This window comes from Atractosteus spatula, chromosome 1 (assembly GCF_055471065.1).
Source record: "Atractosteus spatula isolate fAtrSpa1 chromosome 1, fAtrSpa1.hap1, whole genome shotgun sequence".
Classification (NCBI taxonomy): Eukaryota; Metazoa; Chordata; class Actinopteri; order Semionotiformes; family Lepisosteidae; genus Atractosteus; species Atractosteus spatula.
In genome coordinates, this window is record NC_142706.1 from 7,779,384 (window position 1) to 7,799,671 (window position 20,288).

The window sequence follows — 20,288 nt, forward strand, 5'->3', positions numbered from 1 at the left end:
ACACACATAATTTACTTATATACACATTTTACTGTATGTAACACATACACATTTAAAGGCATTTAAAAACAATAAATTCCTTATCACAAGCAATTTCTCAATGCGTTCAAGGACAAATAGAATTAGATGCATGTACTTATTTAATTATTAACATGGTCAGTTTTAATAAATCTGAGGTCTGTCAGTGTGAATCAGTTAATATTTTTTAAATGTTCAGAGGATACTTGTGTTTGAGCTTTCTATTTTATGAGATGTCCTCTATAAAATAATCATGTCTGCTTTGTATTCAGTAACAGATGATAACGATTGCTGATGATGTTCAATGGCAGAATGCATTGGCCTCAATAGAAAAGTGTTTAGGCTCACTAATTTCCTTAGAAAGCTCAATCACTGTATGCTAATGCATATCAGAGCTGACATGAAATGTCAAGAGACAAGGTTTTAAACTAAGTGAACACATACTTTTCTATTTAAATGAGAAACAGTTGAATAACTTTAAAAGAAACAATGAATTATTCATTATCTTATTCCTTTATTGGGGCTGCATCAGGACAAAAAGATTTTTAAACTTCAAAGGGAAAGAGTTTATGAAATGTTGCTATAAACCACATAACCTTGTCAGTTGACAATAAAGACAAGCCCACTCCAAGACTGATCTTACAATCCTTTTGAAATGAAAAGGAATGCACACAGTCCTAATATAAGAAGCCAGTCAAACAAGAACATGTATTTTCACAACTCTGGTTAATTAAAGTATTCCGTTTTCAAAACTCAGTCACTGCTTTTCAACTTCCATGTATTGTTCAAGTTGACAAAATTATATTAAATCTTGGTCATACGTTGACTTCTTCATTTATCTTTTGTTATCATTTATTTCATTTTAGCACATAGACACAAGGTTGTTCTAAAAACTATGGGCATATATGGGAAGTAAATGGGTTTGCTGTCTTGTATTTGTGCAGTACATACAGTATACTGTATATAATACAATAATGTTTGTTCACTTAAAGCCTTTAGTGCTGTGGTAGTATAACGTAGGAGCATAGAGAGCTTGCCACAGGTGAACAATACTTGTACAAGTACTTGTATGTTATTTGAAGAGAAGGATAGCACTGCATCTTTATAATCACCAAAGTCGATTAAGACATTTTAATGTTAATTTTATTCATGATTTTTATTCCAGCTATTTCCCCTAAGCACTAAAGGTTGATGGCTGAAACCTGAAGTTCCTTTCATCCATCCATCTTTTTTCTGACAGATTTATCCAACAGAAGTTTGCAGGGGGAGCCAGAGCCTATCCCGACAAGCAGCAGGTGCAAGGCAGGATACACCCCAGACAGGATGCAGGGCACACTCAACACACACACACACACACACTCACATCTAGACCCAATTTTAATGTTCAAACATCTTCAAGGTAAACCATTACTTATGTTTTGGGTACAGAAACATAAAAAGATTACTTTTTATCTCTTTGTTTGCAACAGCATATTTTAATCTGTTGAAAGAGACTTTGAGTCTCAAGGCGCCTCTAAGGATAGAAAACATTTTCGGAGGGGAAGACATTTTCTTTTCATCTCATACAGTGCAAATAAATATTCAGCCACTGGGGTCAAGCTCGGAGTAACATATTTGTTCAAGTGTTGTGACCTCATAGTTTCTTTTCAATCTGTTGACTTTTGAAAACGGAAGCCTTACTCGTGTTAGTTGCACTGCCTGTTTTTCAGGCATGGCTTATTGCAAAAGAAAAAAAAAATATCAGAGATTTTTCAAAGAAGAAGACCTACGTGTCTGGGGGGTTTCAGCCGATACCTCATTGGTATACGCGCCTATCCCATGCTTACTGCGCGCAGCCAGCAGAAAGGTGTAGGTGGTGAATGGTTTTAGTTCCTTTAACAGGTAGGATGTGGTAGGCTCAAAACTGCTACGTTTCTGTTTGGACAGAGAAATACAGATATATTTAGTATTTTCAAAGGATAAAACATGATTTCTTTGTTATCTGTTAAACAGCTGAGTCTTATTAATTAGACAAAAAGTACATTTATTCTTATACATTCTCTAATTCTGCTCAAAACAGGGCCAAGAAATTATAAGTGACATCCACAGGGTGAAGTAAAATATTTTCCATTTTTTGGTTTCCTTACTAATTACAGGGAAAACAATAAGTTAGTACGTACCTCCTCCTTATCATCCCCTTTTCTATAAAGAAGTTCATATCCAATGATTTGATTGTCTTGACCGTTCTGCGCTGGTGGCACCCAAGACAGCAAAATGCTTGTTTCTGACTTTGCTTCAGCTTTGAAGTCAGTTGGCTGAGATGGAACTGCGCATCAAAAACACAAAGACAACAATCCTTATTGATGCTTTGTATTTAGAAAGCGAACCAAAATAAATTCCCAAAATAAAATCTCAGGCACTATGCAGCCATAACATTATGTCATTTTTGGCACTACAGAACAGTGCATATAATCGTAGATAGAATTCAAGGGTAAAATCCTTGACGAGGTGATAATAAATTAATTTTGTGATATATCCATTAGGAAAAGTACAATTAAGAGCAGAGTTTGAATCCACTGTTGCACATAATTTAGAATTTTTCTGTTATTAGTTTTTTGTTAGCACATTGGGTGTTTGTTTTCTTCATTAAAATGAGGGTTGTGGTGATGAAAACAACAGATAAATATAAAGGTGAATCTCTCCTATATGATTTACCATCATAACTATTTCAGATCATGAAATTAAACAGACACATTTTCATATAGTTCTAAATAAGTTAAACATTTGTCTTGTGTCTTATGGAAATGAGTTAACTTATTAATGTATTTAGAACACATACATTTTTACTGTTTTATTTTTAAGTCTGTTCCTCTTTACAGCATATATATATATATATGAATCTAAATGAAGAACAATTGATGTGAGAAAAAGCACCATCAAAACAAAATGTACATGTTTTATAACAGCATGTCTTTTTCTATTAATTACTACATGAAAACAGTTGCCAAAGACATCAAAATGAAAAGTGATGCTCAACGGGAAGATCATTGCTTGCATTTATAGATGCAAATGTATAGACTTAGCTTTTTAGAACTTTGTTAAAATGTTTTGTAAAAATTTAAGCAACACGAGATTATCCATCATGACAGGTGCTAGCTGGGATCTTAAATGTAAAAATTTTAAAAAGATTTATTTTCCCAGACACCTCGTACAGGACTCCCGTATCTTGTTATGAGCTGAACACCATGTTTAATAAGGATTAATGAAATTTTGTCTGAGTCAGAGAGATCTAATTTTGCTATTAGATCTTTAAAGCATATCCTGCTTTAAAGTTTAGCCTTGTTCTGTATTACCCTGTACTATTGTTAGAGTATTTGCCTTGTGAACACAGAATATCTTACTCCCTGTGCCCCTGGACCACAGTTATTAATCATTCAACACATTGGCACACTGCACTGTAAGTGTAGTGAGTTACCCACTGTCACACAACTATCAAGCATGAAAGAGACAAACACATAAACATAAACCCCACTTGTAACAGCTGTTTTTCAATTGTTTCACTATAGATTATAGATTATAGATTTATGTAGATTCTATATACAGTAGATTTGCTTGTCTTCACCATGAGAGGCTCTAAGGGAAAATTTTTGCTAGTCAAATAATCCTAAATAAAACAGAATGATCATTCAGATCCCAATGCATACCTGTAATAACAAGCAATTATATTAATTTAATGACCTAATTATTGAGTATGAGGTGATAGATTATATATTATTACAAAAGTGTGAGCAGAGATACAGTGCCTATAATAATAAGGTAATATATAAACCACTGCACAGTCATTTGTCATGCCTTTGACAAACCTTCTCAGTAATCAGCTTCCTTACATTCTTAGGGGAATCCAAGCATTTAGTATTATGATTAGAGAAGATGTGAAAGTGTTTTTTCCTACCGTCAGGATAAAATAAAAAGAAGTGTGAAATCCATGAAGAAGAGATGACTCAAATGGCAAAACAACTCCCTAGATAACTTCCCCTTTGCTGCATTCCTTTCAGGCTCTTTTCTCTATTTTTAAGCTCTTGCTCATGATAGCAGGAACTGACTACCAGATTAGCTGGCTTCCTCCCACTGTCTCCCTGACTGAAACACATGGAGAGCTCACCTCCTGTTTTGGCTATGATCTGCAAATCTGGGGAGAGGGGTCCGTCTCCAACAGAGGTAAACGCCAGAACCTTGATGTAATACGTCTTATTTGGGATGAGTCCCTGGATGGTGAGCAGGTTAACGTCGCGCACGATTTGCTTCTCCCAGTGATTGACATGCTGGTTAGGCTCCGTGGTGTAATACACCCTGTAGCCCATAATCTGTCCATTAGCCTCCTCCGGTTCATCCCAGTGGATGATGGCGGTGGTACTGCTAAGCATACGGCCCCTAACCTGCCGCGGCGCTGTGCTTGGAGCCTGTTCAGCCGTCTTGGCTTCTATAGCTTCACTTGGTGGGCCACGTCCAATATTGTTCACTGCCACCACCCTGAACTCATAATCTGAATATGGACTGAGGCCTCCAACACTGTAGCGCGTGGTCGCCACCCCGTCAATCTCCTTGTAAGTCTCCTCGGAAAACTTGGATTTGTGCTGAATGATGTAGTAAGAAACAGGCTCCGGGTTGCCAGAGTCCCATGTTAATGTGATACTTGTTGCTGTCCTCTCAGTTACGACAGGGGTCCCAGGAGCCTTGGGCAGTGCTGAAAATGACAACAGGGATTCATTAGTGAGAACCTCAAATGTGACAGACTACACAAACACTTACCTCAGACTTTTACTGTCATGGCCAGTACACCTAGAGGGCACTCTACTTCTCTCCTGTTCCTAGTTCCCTGTGATTATTCATGTCTTGCTGGTGTGTCTTGTTGTGTAGCCTATTTACTTCCTGCTTCTGCTCCTCGCTCAGCACCGAGGTTCGGATGTCCTGAAACCCGCCTAGCACCACTTTCTATATGGCATTTCCTGAACAGCTGAGCCTGGGCTAACCCCTGTCTCGCCACTACGCATAGGGTCTTTTTTGCTCTCCTGCCATTCCACGGTTCGTCCCTTCCGACATCTGTGACATTTACACTGACGTACACCAGTAACAAATACATTTGTACTTTTTTTAACTAAGGCTGTTCTGTAGTATAAGATTAATTTAATGCACACTTTACTCCATGCAGCTTTATCAAATGAAGGACGTGCTTTTATTTCTTTTTCTTTATAATAGCTGCATTCGAAATCTCTTTTTCTTAAGATTTACATAAATTAATAAAAAATGAGAAAGTCCCCATATGGTCCCCTACATGGCATTAAAAAAGTACCAGAAAACAGAAATCAAAGATGAAGTTCCTGATCCCAGGATTACTAGGTTTAATTTAATACTAGCTCTTATTTTATTCAAGAAGTGCCATTAAGAAGTGACAATATCCACTGTTTTCTTTGAATAATCTCCACAAAGGGAGTATAGGCATGTTTAGGCATACAATGATTCTTTTCTGTTATGTCTAAGAGTAAACCTTCATATTGTACATACCTTGCTATAACAATGCAAACTATAACAAGACATTCAATAACAATACAGTACACTTACAATAGCTCACAAATTTGATATACTGTATAGTGTATGATTGAAGATGGTAACTCCACATGGGGACAGTACACTTTTACTAGAAATGTACCTTATTTTTTACCCTTCTCACTGGCTTTCTGTAGTTACTGTATATTGCTCTATAGGTAACCTACCTCCCTGAACTTATTGTTTACAGAAGTGAATCTGCCAGGTAATTAAAAATGTGCTGAACCTATTCATTAAATTCAGTTTATAAAGTGTTCTGTGAATGCCAGTTCCTGGAAGCTTTTCAGAAGATCTATGAGAAGTCTCCTCTATTTTAAAATCTAAGTGTTGAAAGATGCGCAAGAAAGTTTAGTGATGTTCTCCTTGTAGTACTGTACTGTAGCTCCATGTGTCTGCCTATGCAAAGATACAACTTCCTTAAATCTGAGTGAGTAGTTCTGCAGTGAGTTCTACCTGAAAGCTCCACGTGAGTATGCATTTGGCAACCCCCTCTGTCGAAGCAGCCCGACATTTGGCTAGTGCATGGATACCACAGTGCCTTAGTCAGAGTATGGAAATATGATTTTTATTATTATGCTTTACGGGTGTGAGGTGTGAACCTTTCTTTTTCTGATTCCAGACTATTTTTCAAAGGAAGTAAGGGAAATCACCTTTGACTGTAATCTGTGCAATATCCTCAATGACACCCAGAGTAGACATGGCCACGCAGGTATAATTGGCGGACTGGCGGACATCCGTGAGCTCCAGCACATTCCTTCCAATGGGCATGTCATCCTCGGGCGTGAGGTCTTCCGAGCCAAGCATCCACTTGACGTAAGGCATGGGCGAACCCACTGCCACGCAAGTGATGTTCACACTTCCTCCCGGCATGATCTCGTGGTCTGTTGGAGGAATTGAAAACCTCGGGGGAACACGCCGCACTGGAAGAAAAACACAAAACAGGTAACAACATGTGCGAAAGCGGGGATCGGGGGCTTTTTCCTCACTAGCGAAACAACACCGAAGACATCTATCTGGGTTTTAAAAATTAGATTTATGTTACTTTGCGCCACTACAATTAATGTATTTTAGACTATTTCAATTGACTCTGCTTGAAATGTATTTGCCTCTATTGTTTTACGGTGTTGTAGAAACACATTCACACACAAGTTGATTCAAACCTAACAGGGCCCAACAGTGGACTAGCTACAGACTAACAATACACAAACACCATGCACAAAAAAGTATATCAATAATGACAGATATATAGAACAGCACAGAAGTAAGAACTGGAGGATCAACAGCATGCTTGAGTTGAGTACGGAAACCAACTTCAATGCTGCGTACTTCCAGTTGATGTGAAGAAATGTGCCGGATCACATTGTCACATCACACAGACAATAGCCCGTGATAGACACACCCAACTACAGTACATGGAAAAGTGCAACTCTTGATTTGCTCTCAAACTCAATCAAAAGTGGATGCAGCCCCAAAACCTCACACTAACAGTAACCAAAACAAAATGTTGAAACAGGACTAAAAGAAATAATCAAATCAAAGTATAAAATATACATTATAAATGCACATGGAGAGAAACAAGGCAAGAGTCTGGGGCATAATCTGGGTCTCTGTCATGCACACAAGCAAATGGCTGACTCTGGAAGACAACCATGCTTAGGACTGGTGGAGAGAAAGCTGGGAGGTCAACAACAACAGAAACGGAAGTTGAGTCACAAAGAAGGGGGACGGGACTCTGACCAATAGCTTTGGCTTCACGAGAAAGATAAACAGGGAGGTTGCTTAAAAGCTGGAATTGTCACGACATCTGCAGAACTGAGTGCCAAGGGGAGCGCACAAAAAGCAGCAGGAGAAGGAGAGGGGTGGGCACTGAGAAATAAAGCTCAAAACAGACACGAGAAGCATTTCTTATCACTGGGAATTAAGGGGTTGATTATATAAAACATAAAAACACAAAATACTGCTGCTTATAGGAAACGAACTCATGACTTTAAAGGAAACTAAGGGCAGAAAGCAAAGAGGAGACTGGATCAGTGTTTCTGCTTAAAATACCCCTATCATTATATATTACAGAGATACATCAAAATCTTTCAATCTATACTGAACAGCTGAACTTGATATACAGTAGGAGGGATTTTTAAAAGGACACTTTTATGTACCACTGCCTCTGAAGTGCAGATTTCACAATTCGCCCGTGGAATCTTTCAAAAACAATTGTTCTTCCCATTGTTTTTATTCGCAAAAGAGATCATTTTTTGCCCATATGACAGCAAGCCTGTATATGAAAAAGTGCTATAATGACCTCAGCAGGTACAGTGAGCATGTCTGATGATGTCCAATGGAAATTACACACAACAGAAGGAGTAAAGAAAGTAGGTCAAATCGCTGAACCCATTTAGATTTTTTTTCCTCACCAGGGTTTATTGAATCCCTTTTAGTATTAAGGATATTGATTCCTTCAAAAATGATCTGTGCTTTAAAGCAGTGATAATCCTGTGGAAAGAACGTAGTACACACTACTCTCCACAGGCTGTATTTCCCTGTGCTAGGAAAACAGTACCAAAAGATAGGGATTTTAAAATCCCTATACCATATATTCTATGTAATTCTTTATATAGAATGGGATATTTAGTAGTTCTCTAAAAATATTTATAAAATCATCTAAAACATTTCCTGTTTTTCTATTTGTAATACAACACGTATTCAGAATAGTCACATTTGTACTTTTTTCTTTTCTTATGTAACTGTTGATGATAAATGATAACCATTCTGTTTAGAATATGTATGTTACCATTAAAAACAGCAATTGTTCTCCTTAATGTTTTACAAATATCATGTAAAGAACGATATATTAGCCTGGTGTTAGAGCCATTACAACCTCCGTAAAGAGCCAAAATGGATGCTCAGTGCATTAGCACACCATTAACATTATAATTAACATGGTCTTGAAAACCTCCTCTTGGTGAAGAACAGCTCACTAATTCTAAGGAGTTATTTTCTTTCTGCTTTACACAGATGACCTCAGAAAACTTTGGCACAGAGCAATTCATAAGATATCTCACTATGAATACTTATCAAACAACACATTTTTACAGTGTCCTCAATAATGCCCTTTTTAGGGTAATTCCTTCTGGAAGTAAAGGGCCATATCTTTATGACTATGAGAAAAAAATGAAAGGACGGGCAGAGGAAGCACTTCTGATACGGACAACATACAAAGCAGAGTGCATGTCACTTTTTGATTTTTACAAAAACACATTAAGGATTGTTTCTCATCAAGTGACACACATCTATAGGCGGGTCTTCATGCTCTGACACAGGTGCTTGGCAAAGTCATCTTAATGTCAAACTACTTCTGTTGCCAAAGGTATCACCATGAGTAATCAAGCAGGAACACTGAACAGCACAGGGTAAAAATGGAGCAGACCACAGCTTGTGCATATACAGGTCGCCATGCATCCCACAATGCACATTCTCTCCCAACATGCATCACTTTTTGAATAGTCAAGCATCATAGCCAAGACCAGAGCATTCTGTACAAAATTTTAACATTAACCAAAGAAAATAATACGAAAATGAAAAAAAGAAGAAGAAAAAGGCCACGCAATGCAGCTTACATTCATTTCATTTGTATTCTTGTAATTGTTTTTTAATTAATGTTTTTTTTTGTAAGGTGGTTAAAAAGTAAAAACACACCAACCTTCTCGCAGCTCTGAGGGATGTAGGGGGTTTGATGCAGAACACAATGAAATGAGGAAAGGAGAAAAACAAGGGAAACACAGAGAGAGTAAAAAGGCCATATCAAGGCTTTCAACTGCTACTTGAAACATCTCTGCTAGCTCTTTTGAAGCCTTCCTGTCACCTTTTTTAACACCTGCATCTTCTTGATGCTACCTTAGAATCAGAAACCCTAACTAGCATCATTTTGAAATTTTAACCATTCCACATTAAGAAAGAGAAACGTACCCAAGGTCTGAGGTATTACTGTACACTAAACCAGATTTGAAGCAGGAATGGCAGAAATGGACTTCCTTCTCAGCCAATTCCTGATGCTGACAACCATTTTAGATTCTTAGATGTATAAATCCAAAGCCCAAGAAGCAGACCCAGAGATAAAACATCCACGCTGTCCTGGAGATTCCTGCCAGATGTTACTGGGTAAGAGAGCTTGAAAAGGTTTGAAAGCGACTGCAAATTTAGTCAGACTGTGTCATACTGTACCTCCAATAATCACCAAATTCCTCAAACCTTGTGCAAGTTGTAAAGCATCAACAGAAAAAATTAAACACATTAAAATTTCAAAATCAGGCTAGGTGACTGCCTAAATAATCATCCATACAGATTAAAATGAGTTCATGTTGTCGTAGTATCCATATGAATTTTTCTTACCAGTTCTAGGAAAAAGAGTACTCTGCAATCCATGTGAGAAATTAAAAATGGCAAGATATATTTTTAATAATATAAACTGATGTTTTGTCATCTTCTTGTCATTAAATATTTCTTAAAAGGTAAAGAAGAAGTTTTATATTCTTTGGGAAACTCATTAATATTATATTTCTGAAATTTGTTTTGTACTTGCAATTGAAAGAAAGGTCCTATTTCAAGGAGGAAAAAGAAGACATGTCCATGTCCTCCAGAAAGGAAGTGACATTGAAAGATTAGGGAAACGTCTTGACGCTTATTGAAAGAAGGAAGCATGTGGAGACATCCCACTCCACCATTGCAGAACCAGGAGTTAAAGGCAATTAGTAACACACCAAGCAATAGTGTTGTAAGTGTAAAAAAACAAAACAAAAAACAAAACAAATGCAAAGCACAGGTCCAAATTAATGCAAGGAAATAGAATGTAGAAATGTATACTTACAAACCCCATGTCACAGGATACACTGGACTCAAAGATGCAATAGTTAATCCAGTTCGCACAAGATTCAGTACCCTTTTAATCATGTGTCAAACATTTTCATATTACAATTTGCCATTTCATTTTTTTCATGAATTCAGTATCCCCTCTGAGTGAAAGGGTTCGCTTTTCTTTTCTCCTACCTCTGACATATAGATTGGCAGGGGCAGAGTATCGTGTACCATCATTGTTGGTCGCAACACATTCATATTTCCCCTGGTCAGACTCTTCGCTCTGCTCAATTTGGAGGGCACCTGCGAGGGAATAAAACGCATGGGGCACAAAGCCGGATTAAAAGGCTGCAGGTAAACTGGAGACCCGCACATATAAACCTCTGTTCAACTCCTGACAGGCCCTGCGTGTGAAGGTCCTTCTACTCCAACTCCGCGGTTCACTAGATTTGTGCTACTTTTCTCTTGATCGAAACTGAACCGACAAAGGCTAATGTAATGAAAACAAAAACTGAACTTTCTCACGCTTGAGACCACAACCGCAACCTCGGGTAATTAAAAATCACCTCTGTGTTTTTCAGCAAGGCTGTTTGTTTTCTTGGTTACCAACCTGGATGTACAGTATGTCTTGAAGAGAACACTTTATTTAATGTAGATACATAGATGAACATACATTTATTTCTATATTGCATTACTGCTTCTCCCATTGTCTCTGCCACACAGTGCTGACGTAGTTTCAGGAATCACACTCAGCCATTATGAGAGACATTATCAAACATGTACAAAGCAGTTTGGAGTTTTAAATGGCACTCAAAGCAGAAAGTCTTGAAATTACCTGTTTTGAGAAGGTTCACATATTTAAAGATACTATTTTAAATTTCTGTTCAACATTAAGGAGATTATTGTTACTCTAGAATTTCTCTAGACAAATGTAACAGATACAACGAGCAACTTTTCTTGAAGGGTAGGGGATAGGGGACATGGGGTAGACAATCCTGCAATAATACAACATTTCACTGGACTGGTCAATATGGAAATGGGTGAAGCAGCTTCGCGGGAAGCATGACTTGAATTAAACAAAAGAGGTTAACAGTATACAAAAGCACCATAAGGATAGGGAACAGTTTGAAAGAAACAAAGCCAGGGAGTTCTATAATATTATAATCATATTAAGTAACAGATTTATTTTATTTGGGGACGGTGTTTGACTTCACCATCTGATAGAAGCCCAAAAAATGCAGCAAATTCAAAAAAGGGGTAGGAAAAATCGCTGCTTGGATATAAAAAAATAAATAGAACTGTGATTAGTTACAATAATAAAAAAACAAAAACAAAATACCATTGGAAATTACAAAACTTTGGACATGCAAATCTTTCCAAGAACAAGAAATGTATGTCAGAGTAACTTACAACCTTTTGACAACCCTTAGCTGAAAAATAAAATGCAAGTTGAATTAGAAGACAAAATTCAAAATCATGGCTGAAGCCCAACAAGAAATCAACCAACCACTGCCATATTGTGAAAGGGCAACAAGAGACACCCAGTAAAATCCACCAATGGGATCAGCAGTGTGGTGTCATAAAACCCAAGAAAAATGTTTTACGCATCAACCACTCTCCAACTTCAGCCATGTACTCAAAAATGACAAAAAGCGCACACCCTAAGTCAATTATCCTTTTCCAAACCCTAAAGAATCAAAAAAAGGTCAAAAGGTAAAACAGCCTTCAACAAAAGAGTAAAAGTAAGAAAAATAGGTGGAATAAAAAAGCACCGTAGGAACTTTATCAAAAAAGTAGTTGTTTGGGGCTTTTTTGTAGAAGGTAGAAGAAAGTAAACAGAAGAAAGAAAAAAAGTTGGCAAAGATAGAAAGATTTTCTTTGGAAAAAAGTACAAGAAGTGTAAGAAAGGCAATGTTGTCTTCAGCATATCTGCATGAATCCACACCATCTTGGTTTTTAGTGCTGAACAAGAACAGCTAAGGGAAAAAAATGTTTGGTTGTTTTAGTTGGACAAAAAGAGGGACAAATGATTCGCTGTGACTGGGCTATGGCCAAAAAACAAAAAAAAAAAGATTTAGATATGCTTTTTAATTCTCTTTTAAGCATATCACAAATTAAAAAAGAAGTTCCTTTTTTAACATTAAACAGAAATCAAAGAAAAAATAAAAGACACTTAATGGGAGAGTTAATGGAGTTAACCAAACAGGACAAATTAAAAAGGGAAAAGAATGAGGAATTTATGGATTTTTGTTTCTGTAACGGGACAAAAATGGGGAGGATGAGAGGACAGCAAGAATGAAATATTTCATTCTGTGAACGTTAGTTCAGCACTCTTACCTCGTATTGGTGTACCACCTGGGTGGATAATATGAATGCAAATAAGATTAGAAAGAAGAAGCATTAGTACGAGAAGAAGGAGGCTGGGGCTTTGGAAGAAGAATCAAATTAGATTTTACAGAGTAAGCAAATAAAGGTACTAAAAGGAAAAAAAAGAGAGTAGTTTTTTACTCTACTGGTAAAACAGGATTGTCATAGATATTAGATTATAAGAAAGTTGTACAGTTATGTACCACAAGGGCAATGCCATCTAAGAGTGGCATGGTTTCTGGAAGAGCATTAAGTGGGAGCTCTTTAAAGGGAGTTTGGATTATGAAGGGGTTGAAACAGACTGTTAACCTAAAACCTGTAACTTAACCTTAACACATACTTTAAACAGGGTCTCTGTCTCTTAAAAGCATACTGGAAACACTACCGTATAGAAATATGCAAATATACACAGAGTGATAAATAGGATACACTGAAGGCAGGTAGGAAAATAGTGTTGCTCAGGTGGGAATATGGCATCTACTTAACTACGTCTAAGTGACATTTGTGTGCTTTAGACAGGTGTTTCTATGGCTGGAACGACAACAATTGTGTGGAAGTGTGTGCCACTACGGATATCTGGTGACTACACTAACTGTTAGTAAAATGCATGCCATGCATTTTAATAATAGTTTGAATATGGAAATTAGTGGGGGTGAAGTGCGCTTCAGAACTAAGCACTTACCAAAGGATTCTGGAGATTTAAATACGGAGAGAAGAAAGACAGCATAAAAATATTATTATATTCCTTAGACTTTGGTACAAAGTTTTCAGAATTAAAGCTTTATATACTATATACTGTATATTCTACTTCACAGGTGAAAAACGTTAATTCTTACATTAAAAGGTTAATTTACACAGTTCTGCTGACAACAAGCAAAAGGCAAGTTAACAAGACGAATTAACATCACAGGACAGGTCAAAAGCTGAGAATTCTGGGAAGACAGGTGGTCAAACATCTCAGGCTATAATTGGTATCATTACCAAATGCCAATCGTAACAGCTTATTACAAGCAAATATAGTAGCTGGGAACTATTTTATATAAGCTTATTTAATTATTTTGAATAAAAAATATTTAGATTACAGCAAAAAAGAGAAAATTGGGGGTTGGGAAAGGGAATATCAGGGAAACGCCATAGGCAAAGAGAAGCAGAAGCTGGAGTCTACACCAAAAGCAGGGACCGTAGATCCAGAGTTAAAGGACTGGGAAAGCTACTGCGCGATCTCACACACTACTGTGGCTACTTAGTTTAGAAAAAGCATTCCACTAGAAAAAGCACCATGGTTTTGTTAGTCGAAACAACTTCTCTTTGGTTACATTATGCAAAAGGTGTTATGTATTAGTGCAAGGGGAAAGTTAAGATCCAAACTGCTATTGATTTGGTTAAAAAACGTTGAAAAGAACACAAAATATAGGCATATACCTTTAGTGAATTCTGTTTATTTTCTTTTTGGTCATTTTGTTTTTTTTTTTTGTTTTTTTTACAGAATGGTTAGAAACCACTGATACTCCTTTGCAAGTTCTGAATGAAGCCCAATGTTGAAAATTAATTGTTTTTCAGAAAATAAAATGGAAACAAAAGAAAAAAAAGGAGAAAATGGATCCGTCAAATACTGCGAAAAAAGCAGTAAAGGAAAAAAAAATCATCAAAAAGTACAGTCACAGCAGTGAGCATTGTGGAGTAAACAGAAGCCGCAAACACACAAGACATTGAACAGGCCATGACAACAATCAGAGACAAGGACGACACACACCAAATAATACATAGAAGAGGAAAGGAGTAGAAACAATATAATTACCTACAAATTAAACCAACAAAAATGGGTAACAGCTCTTGTAGTTGTTAACAATAACAAGACCATACCTGATCGTAACTGCTTGATGCGCCCGTTATTGTTGCTTGTGTTAACAGGTAAGAAGTCTTTGAACCAGGAAATGTCCGGGTCTGGGTTTCCACTGGCAGCGCAAAGCATGGTGGCTGTGCGTGTGCGCTCCACCACTTTCAACTGGGGGCCCATGTCTATGGTGGGAAAACCAGGAGGAAGCTGGTCCTCTGCAACATAGAAAACCACACCATGTTCAGAAATAGGCAATCAAAGGTGCCACAGCTCACACTAGAATGAGCTTATGTAAACAGACAAACAGAACATTTGACCATATAATAAGAGAAGAAACTGCACCAAATATTTGGAACATGTAGAAATAATAATAATAATGCATTAAATCACAATCCTGCAAATAAATGCAACTCAAGTCTTATGTATTTGCAGCCATGAACAACATATTGTTTCTATACTTACAATTTATATGATTGTACTCAGCTTATTATCCTAATTCCCTACATCATTGCTTTTTTTCCCTTGCAATGCTTTAATATTTTATAATGCAGACCAGCTATGTAGAATAGGTTATAAAACATGTTCCCTGTTCTTGAAAGCAACTACCGTAACAAGCAGTGTTTTGTCTTTTGCATTCTTCTCCAGGCGTACTGTTCCTCTATTTGTCTTGAATCTCTTCTTTAATGCTGAAACATCACTTTATGCTGTAGTTGCTCAACACACCCAAGCATGTTTTTTTAAAAATCATGGTTTCATGCTTGACTCTTGGCAATACTGGAGAGAAATGCAACACATGCAACTCAACCAATGACAAGACAGTATGAAAAACTCAAAATGACTATACTTCAGGTCCACTCTGTTGTTGAGTTTGTATGTTTTTGGACACTCATTGTATCATTCCAGTTTGACCAGTAATGTTTTTGTTTTCTAAAAAAGAACCAAATGAGAATGATGGGCTGAACAGCCTGGTCTCTCTCGCTTGTATATTTTATGACACTCCGTTCTTCTACCACATCAGATCGAGAAGCAAGACACAAGAGTACAATACACAAATCGATGAATTGTTTCATCAATGTCAAGTGAACATTTTCTTTTAAATGAATGATCAGAGTCAAATGCGTAAATTTTCTTTGTGGGTACTGGAGGTGTTCAGTGCTCTACAGTATCTTCTATTAAGCAACAGAGGGTTTCACCTTGGAAATAGTAGACAAAATCTGACTTGTGCTTACATAAAAAAAATCTCAGTGCGTCTGCATGACCTTTGTGCTTATTTTACCACTGTTGTGTTCTCACTGGCTGTTTGGTACTCCAGAGTATTTTTTTTCAAATATATACATACTGTAGATGTGCACAACAATGAAGATGTAACTTGCATACTAACTAGATGGGGTCCGCCCTAAGCTTCCCTTTCCCTTTTTAATAAGGGTAATTAAATCCCTTCCTTCCCCCTCATGTACGGCACCTTTTTGATTCACTCACTTCATTAAATTTTCATGAGAAACATCACAATGTAACAGATTTAAACAGCCAAAGCTATTGTATGCTGACAGTCATGGCCTGTTTCCAATCTGGGTTTCAGGTGTTTAAAAAAACAGCATTCAATATAAAATATCTTTAGAAATGTATTTTCTAATGAGAAAGCACCTGAAAGCAATGCTATACTGATTTCTTTTTGTGTCATTTTTTAATTATGCATTTTACCTTAAATTATACAAGTTGATTCATTTCTTGTACACATTTACATTTCTCTGCATTAAGATCATCTTCAGTTCTAAGAGTAAATATTTTTTTCTTGAACATAATAAACATCAAGATTCCGATACAATCTACCAGCATTACTCCTAAGGCTACATATGACATACAAATTAAAATAAAATAATATTCAGATTCTTAGCACAATCACAGTATTTAATGTGATATCTGTCCCATTGAATTTTGGACTCCACTTATAGTTAATTCTGGAATACTATTCCTAAGGTCACAAAGTTAGAATTAGTGAAAGTGAACCTGCAGTGTGAAGTAGCTGTTAGGGATCTGAACTTGTAACTAAAACTTTTTGTAAAAGGTTAGAGGTCCAAAACCTGAGTGAGAACAGTTCTTGTATCCCTGAACAAGGTACTTTACTCAATTTTGCTTCAGATAAATTTTCATCTGGGCACACAGGCATAAAATCGCTGAATGTATCAGACAATTTAATAAACTATGAACTGATCTGTGACAAAAGAATGCATAAATTGCCTTTTTTATATAAAAAAACTTTTTACATTGTTTTTAAAAAGTATGGAAAACTAATTAAGTTTTCCACTGCAGGTCACTAAGAATGTGACAGCCTTCCTATATGTTCATGAAGCTTTACAATAGCATCTACAAAATGCAATGCAATGTCAAGCCATGCTAAATTAGTCATTACTAATTTAAATTAGCACTGACCTTCACTGAGCCATTTAACTCTGTCACTGTAATTGTCCATTAAACTGCAGATTATAGAACTTTTGCCTAACAGAATACTTTTATACTTTTTGAAATTATGTACATTATTATTATGCATTGTTATCATTCACCAAAAATACTTGGACTATGTCATTGTAACCAATAGTTGAAGTCTTTGCCTTTCTATTTCCTGTGATCTTCCAAAAACATTTTTCCAGCAATACAGTATTGCAGGTGAAGACACTGCTGTCAGTCCAGCAGGGAAGATATGTAGCCAGTTTCCCATTCACTCCCCAGAGTGCATTTTAACCACAGAGAACTAACAGAAAGTTTTATTATTAATTTGACATTTTACAAAATATTACAGAATTTGCGTGCAGTACGATACAAAATTACCTAGAACACATGTTCCTTTAACAACCTATGAAAAAAAATAGTGAAAACAGAAACCTTTGGAAAATCTTTGGCCTGCAAATGTGGATTTCCCAGATGTCAATTAGAGTGCAAAAGAGTGCTTTTGTGTTCTACACTGAACTCCAAACACAACCTCAACAACATGTTCTTCATTAGCGGAAAATACCACAACTGGTGAAGAGCCGCTATTTTCAGTGATTTGTAGCACATCAAGCTACCTGTTGGGAGATGCTACAGGCTATGCTGACTCTATTAACGTCTCACGTTACAATCAATCACACCACGAACGAATGGAGGTGAAGTACAGATAATGTGGCAACTGAAAAAAACTAACAGCTCACAAGTAAAAGATCCTTCAAGTATCCTAATAGGAAATATGACTCCTGTATCTCTTCCTAGAACAAAAGATGGAGACACCCTTGAATGTATGAACTAAAAGTATTTTGGCAGCAAATAGAGTATTTTTTTTTCTAAATTGTTAAGATACTTTGTACACATACAACCACAAGTTGCATTTATCAAGCAGTGTGCTCATGTACCATTTACATATACTGTTGGAAGTAACTGGCATAAAAAAGTAAATAATGCAATTGATTTTATGTACAAGCATACTGTATGAATACTGTTTAATACATGCACACTGTTTTATTACAAAAATATGAAGACAAATTAATTCGTTCTTTAGTAAATCAGTATCTAGGGTTGGGGGCCCTGTGCTCTATACTGAGCTTGACCTTTTGCGTTCATGGTTCCATACATTCTATGAATGAAAGAATGACATTCTAAATATTCTGTGACACTTCCCACAATCCCAACTTGTTTGGTTGTCCTTTGCAATATCCATAGATAGCATCACACAGGTTCTGATGTTCACAAAGGCCAAGGCTTCTTTGTTGTGTCCCATCAGCTTCTACACATTTTAACACACTGACTGTGCACCTGGGGTCAATGTCATGTTGAACGTGGAACCTCTTCCTTATGAGATGCAGCTCTGAGGAAATATCAAGGTAGATCAGAGCCTGCTTTTACCTGTCAGCAGTCGGGTTACCCCCGATTTTATATGAATCCTGGAGACCCCAAGCTGATCACAGTTGTATAGTTTGTAAAAACATTTATTAAGTTGCTCTTCACATTGTTTCATATGTCTTGCTTATTTTGGGCTTTTTGTTCAATTTCCTCTCCATACCAAAAGGCTTTTAAGCAGCTACATGCCCCACTGTATACTGTTCTTGGAGAAACAATACCTGCTGTATTTGCAGCAGGGTCATTCATGAGATCTGTACGAGATCAACACCCATCTAGAGGACAATTTACAATTCACTACATTACAAACATAACATTGCATTCACATAACTCACACTCAAATGCCAAAAGAAGGATTCATTCATCATAATCTTACAAAGAGACCTCAGCTAAACATACAGGGATTAATCCATTTTGGTTCAGTTCAAGTTCAGGTAATTAATGGAAACAAATATAGCCATGAGGAAAATGAAGACATGCATTTCTGAAAGGAAATTCAGAAGCAATATTTATAGTCTAGTATTTATATGACCTTGCAGATATTTTTAAGCTTTTGATGAAGCAAGGGAACAACATACTCCTCCTCCCACTTATTCTGGCACAATGAATTCACCATTTTTAGAAAAAGATAATACTTAAACACTGAAGGCATTCATGCTATTCCATGCATTTATATTAGCAAAGCATTAGTGATAAACATCGTTTAAATATAACTGTCCAGCTGCCCAGTTTGCTGACTTTTGATATAGATTCTAAATACATAATATTTGAGTACACAAAACATAAAAAAAGCTTTAGGTAGAATGGGATGATTCTTGCCTTTTTAGATCAGAGGCATCAATAGAGTAGGTGGCTCTGTGAAAACACTTGATCTATGGTGGGTCTAAGGTTATTTGGTAGAAATAATTTAATCAATATCACAGAGCTAAAAGCTGCATGTTTTAACATTTTGGAAGCTGAGAATGTCTGGTGTATCTGTACCTGTTGAATATCTCCTGAATAGGAATATAAATATTCAATCTACTGTATTATAATGAATGTTTTCCAATCATTCTGTATGAGAAAGTGGTTGCTTTAAAACCCTTTAACACTAATTGAAAATAAATATCAGGGTCATTCAAGTTATCGTGACAAAGAATACTTCTGCCATTACAGAAACAGGTAAGGTTTCACAAATGAAATACCACAATTTTGGACTTCTATGCTGCAAGCTATGAAAGAAGAAATTAATATCTTTTTTTCTCCCTTAATACAATTCTTTTTGAAGCATGCATGTCATGATCTTCACAGAAGTGAGATGAATATCGTTTGAATGCCTGGAAGAAGTATTTATTTTTCCAGATTTCGAAAAGGTAGTTTGAAACAGGTTCAAAAGAGACCTAACACAATTAGAGATGCAATCAACATCTTCAGTAATAACCAACACAAATTCAGTAACCTATTTTATATTTTTTCCTAATCTAGTTTGCTAGTGAAAAGTGAAAAATGTCTTCATTCCTGAGCTGAAATAATACTTTATAAATAAAACCTGCTGATCCTCCAGATGACTTTAGAAAGTTTGCCTCTGTCCTCCAGTGTCACATTGTTACGACCCCAAGTGTCTAGGGGTAAAGGGGTGTAACATTTAGGATAATTCTTTTGGAAGCAGGTGGGTTTTGGTGAGGGACTAGGAAGCGTGATAACAAGGGTAAGGAACTAGAGTGGTGCCAAAGGAAAGAAAATAACAAACAAAATGGAGCTGGCTAGGACAGTGAGGGAAAGCTAATCT

The 20,288-nt window shown here is 36.6% G+C and overlaps 1 protein-coding gene across 4 annotated transcripts in view; it reads right to left on the minus strand.

The window, feature by feature from the left end:
* Positions 1–20,288, minus strand: part of ptprda (protein tyrosine phosphatase receptor type Da) — a 220,830-nt gene that overhangs the window by 66,921 nt on the left and 133,621 nt on the right. For 3 of the 4 annotated variants that reach the window (XM_088913056.1, XM_088912288.1, XM_088913882.1), the window contains exons 5-10: positions 14,680–14,868; positions 10,642–10,752; positions 6,252–6,521; positions 4,160–4,741; positions 2,178–2,323; positions 1,788–1,932 (exon numbers count right to left, since the gene is read on the minus strand). In XM_088913056.1, the coding sequence (XP_088769182.1) occupies positions 1,788–1,932; positions 2,178–2,323; positions 4,160–4,741; positions 6,252–6,521; positions 10,642–10,752; positions 14,680–14,868 (1,443 nt within the window). Of the gene's footprint in view, positions 1–1,787; positions 1,933–2,177; positions 2,324–4,159; positions 4,742–6,251; positions 6,522–9,298; positions 9,311–10,641; positions 10,753–14,679; positions 14,869–20,288 lie in introns of all 4 variants that reach the window. The other variant, XM_088911463.1, reaches the window with a different exon arrangement.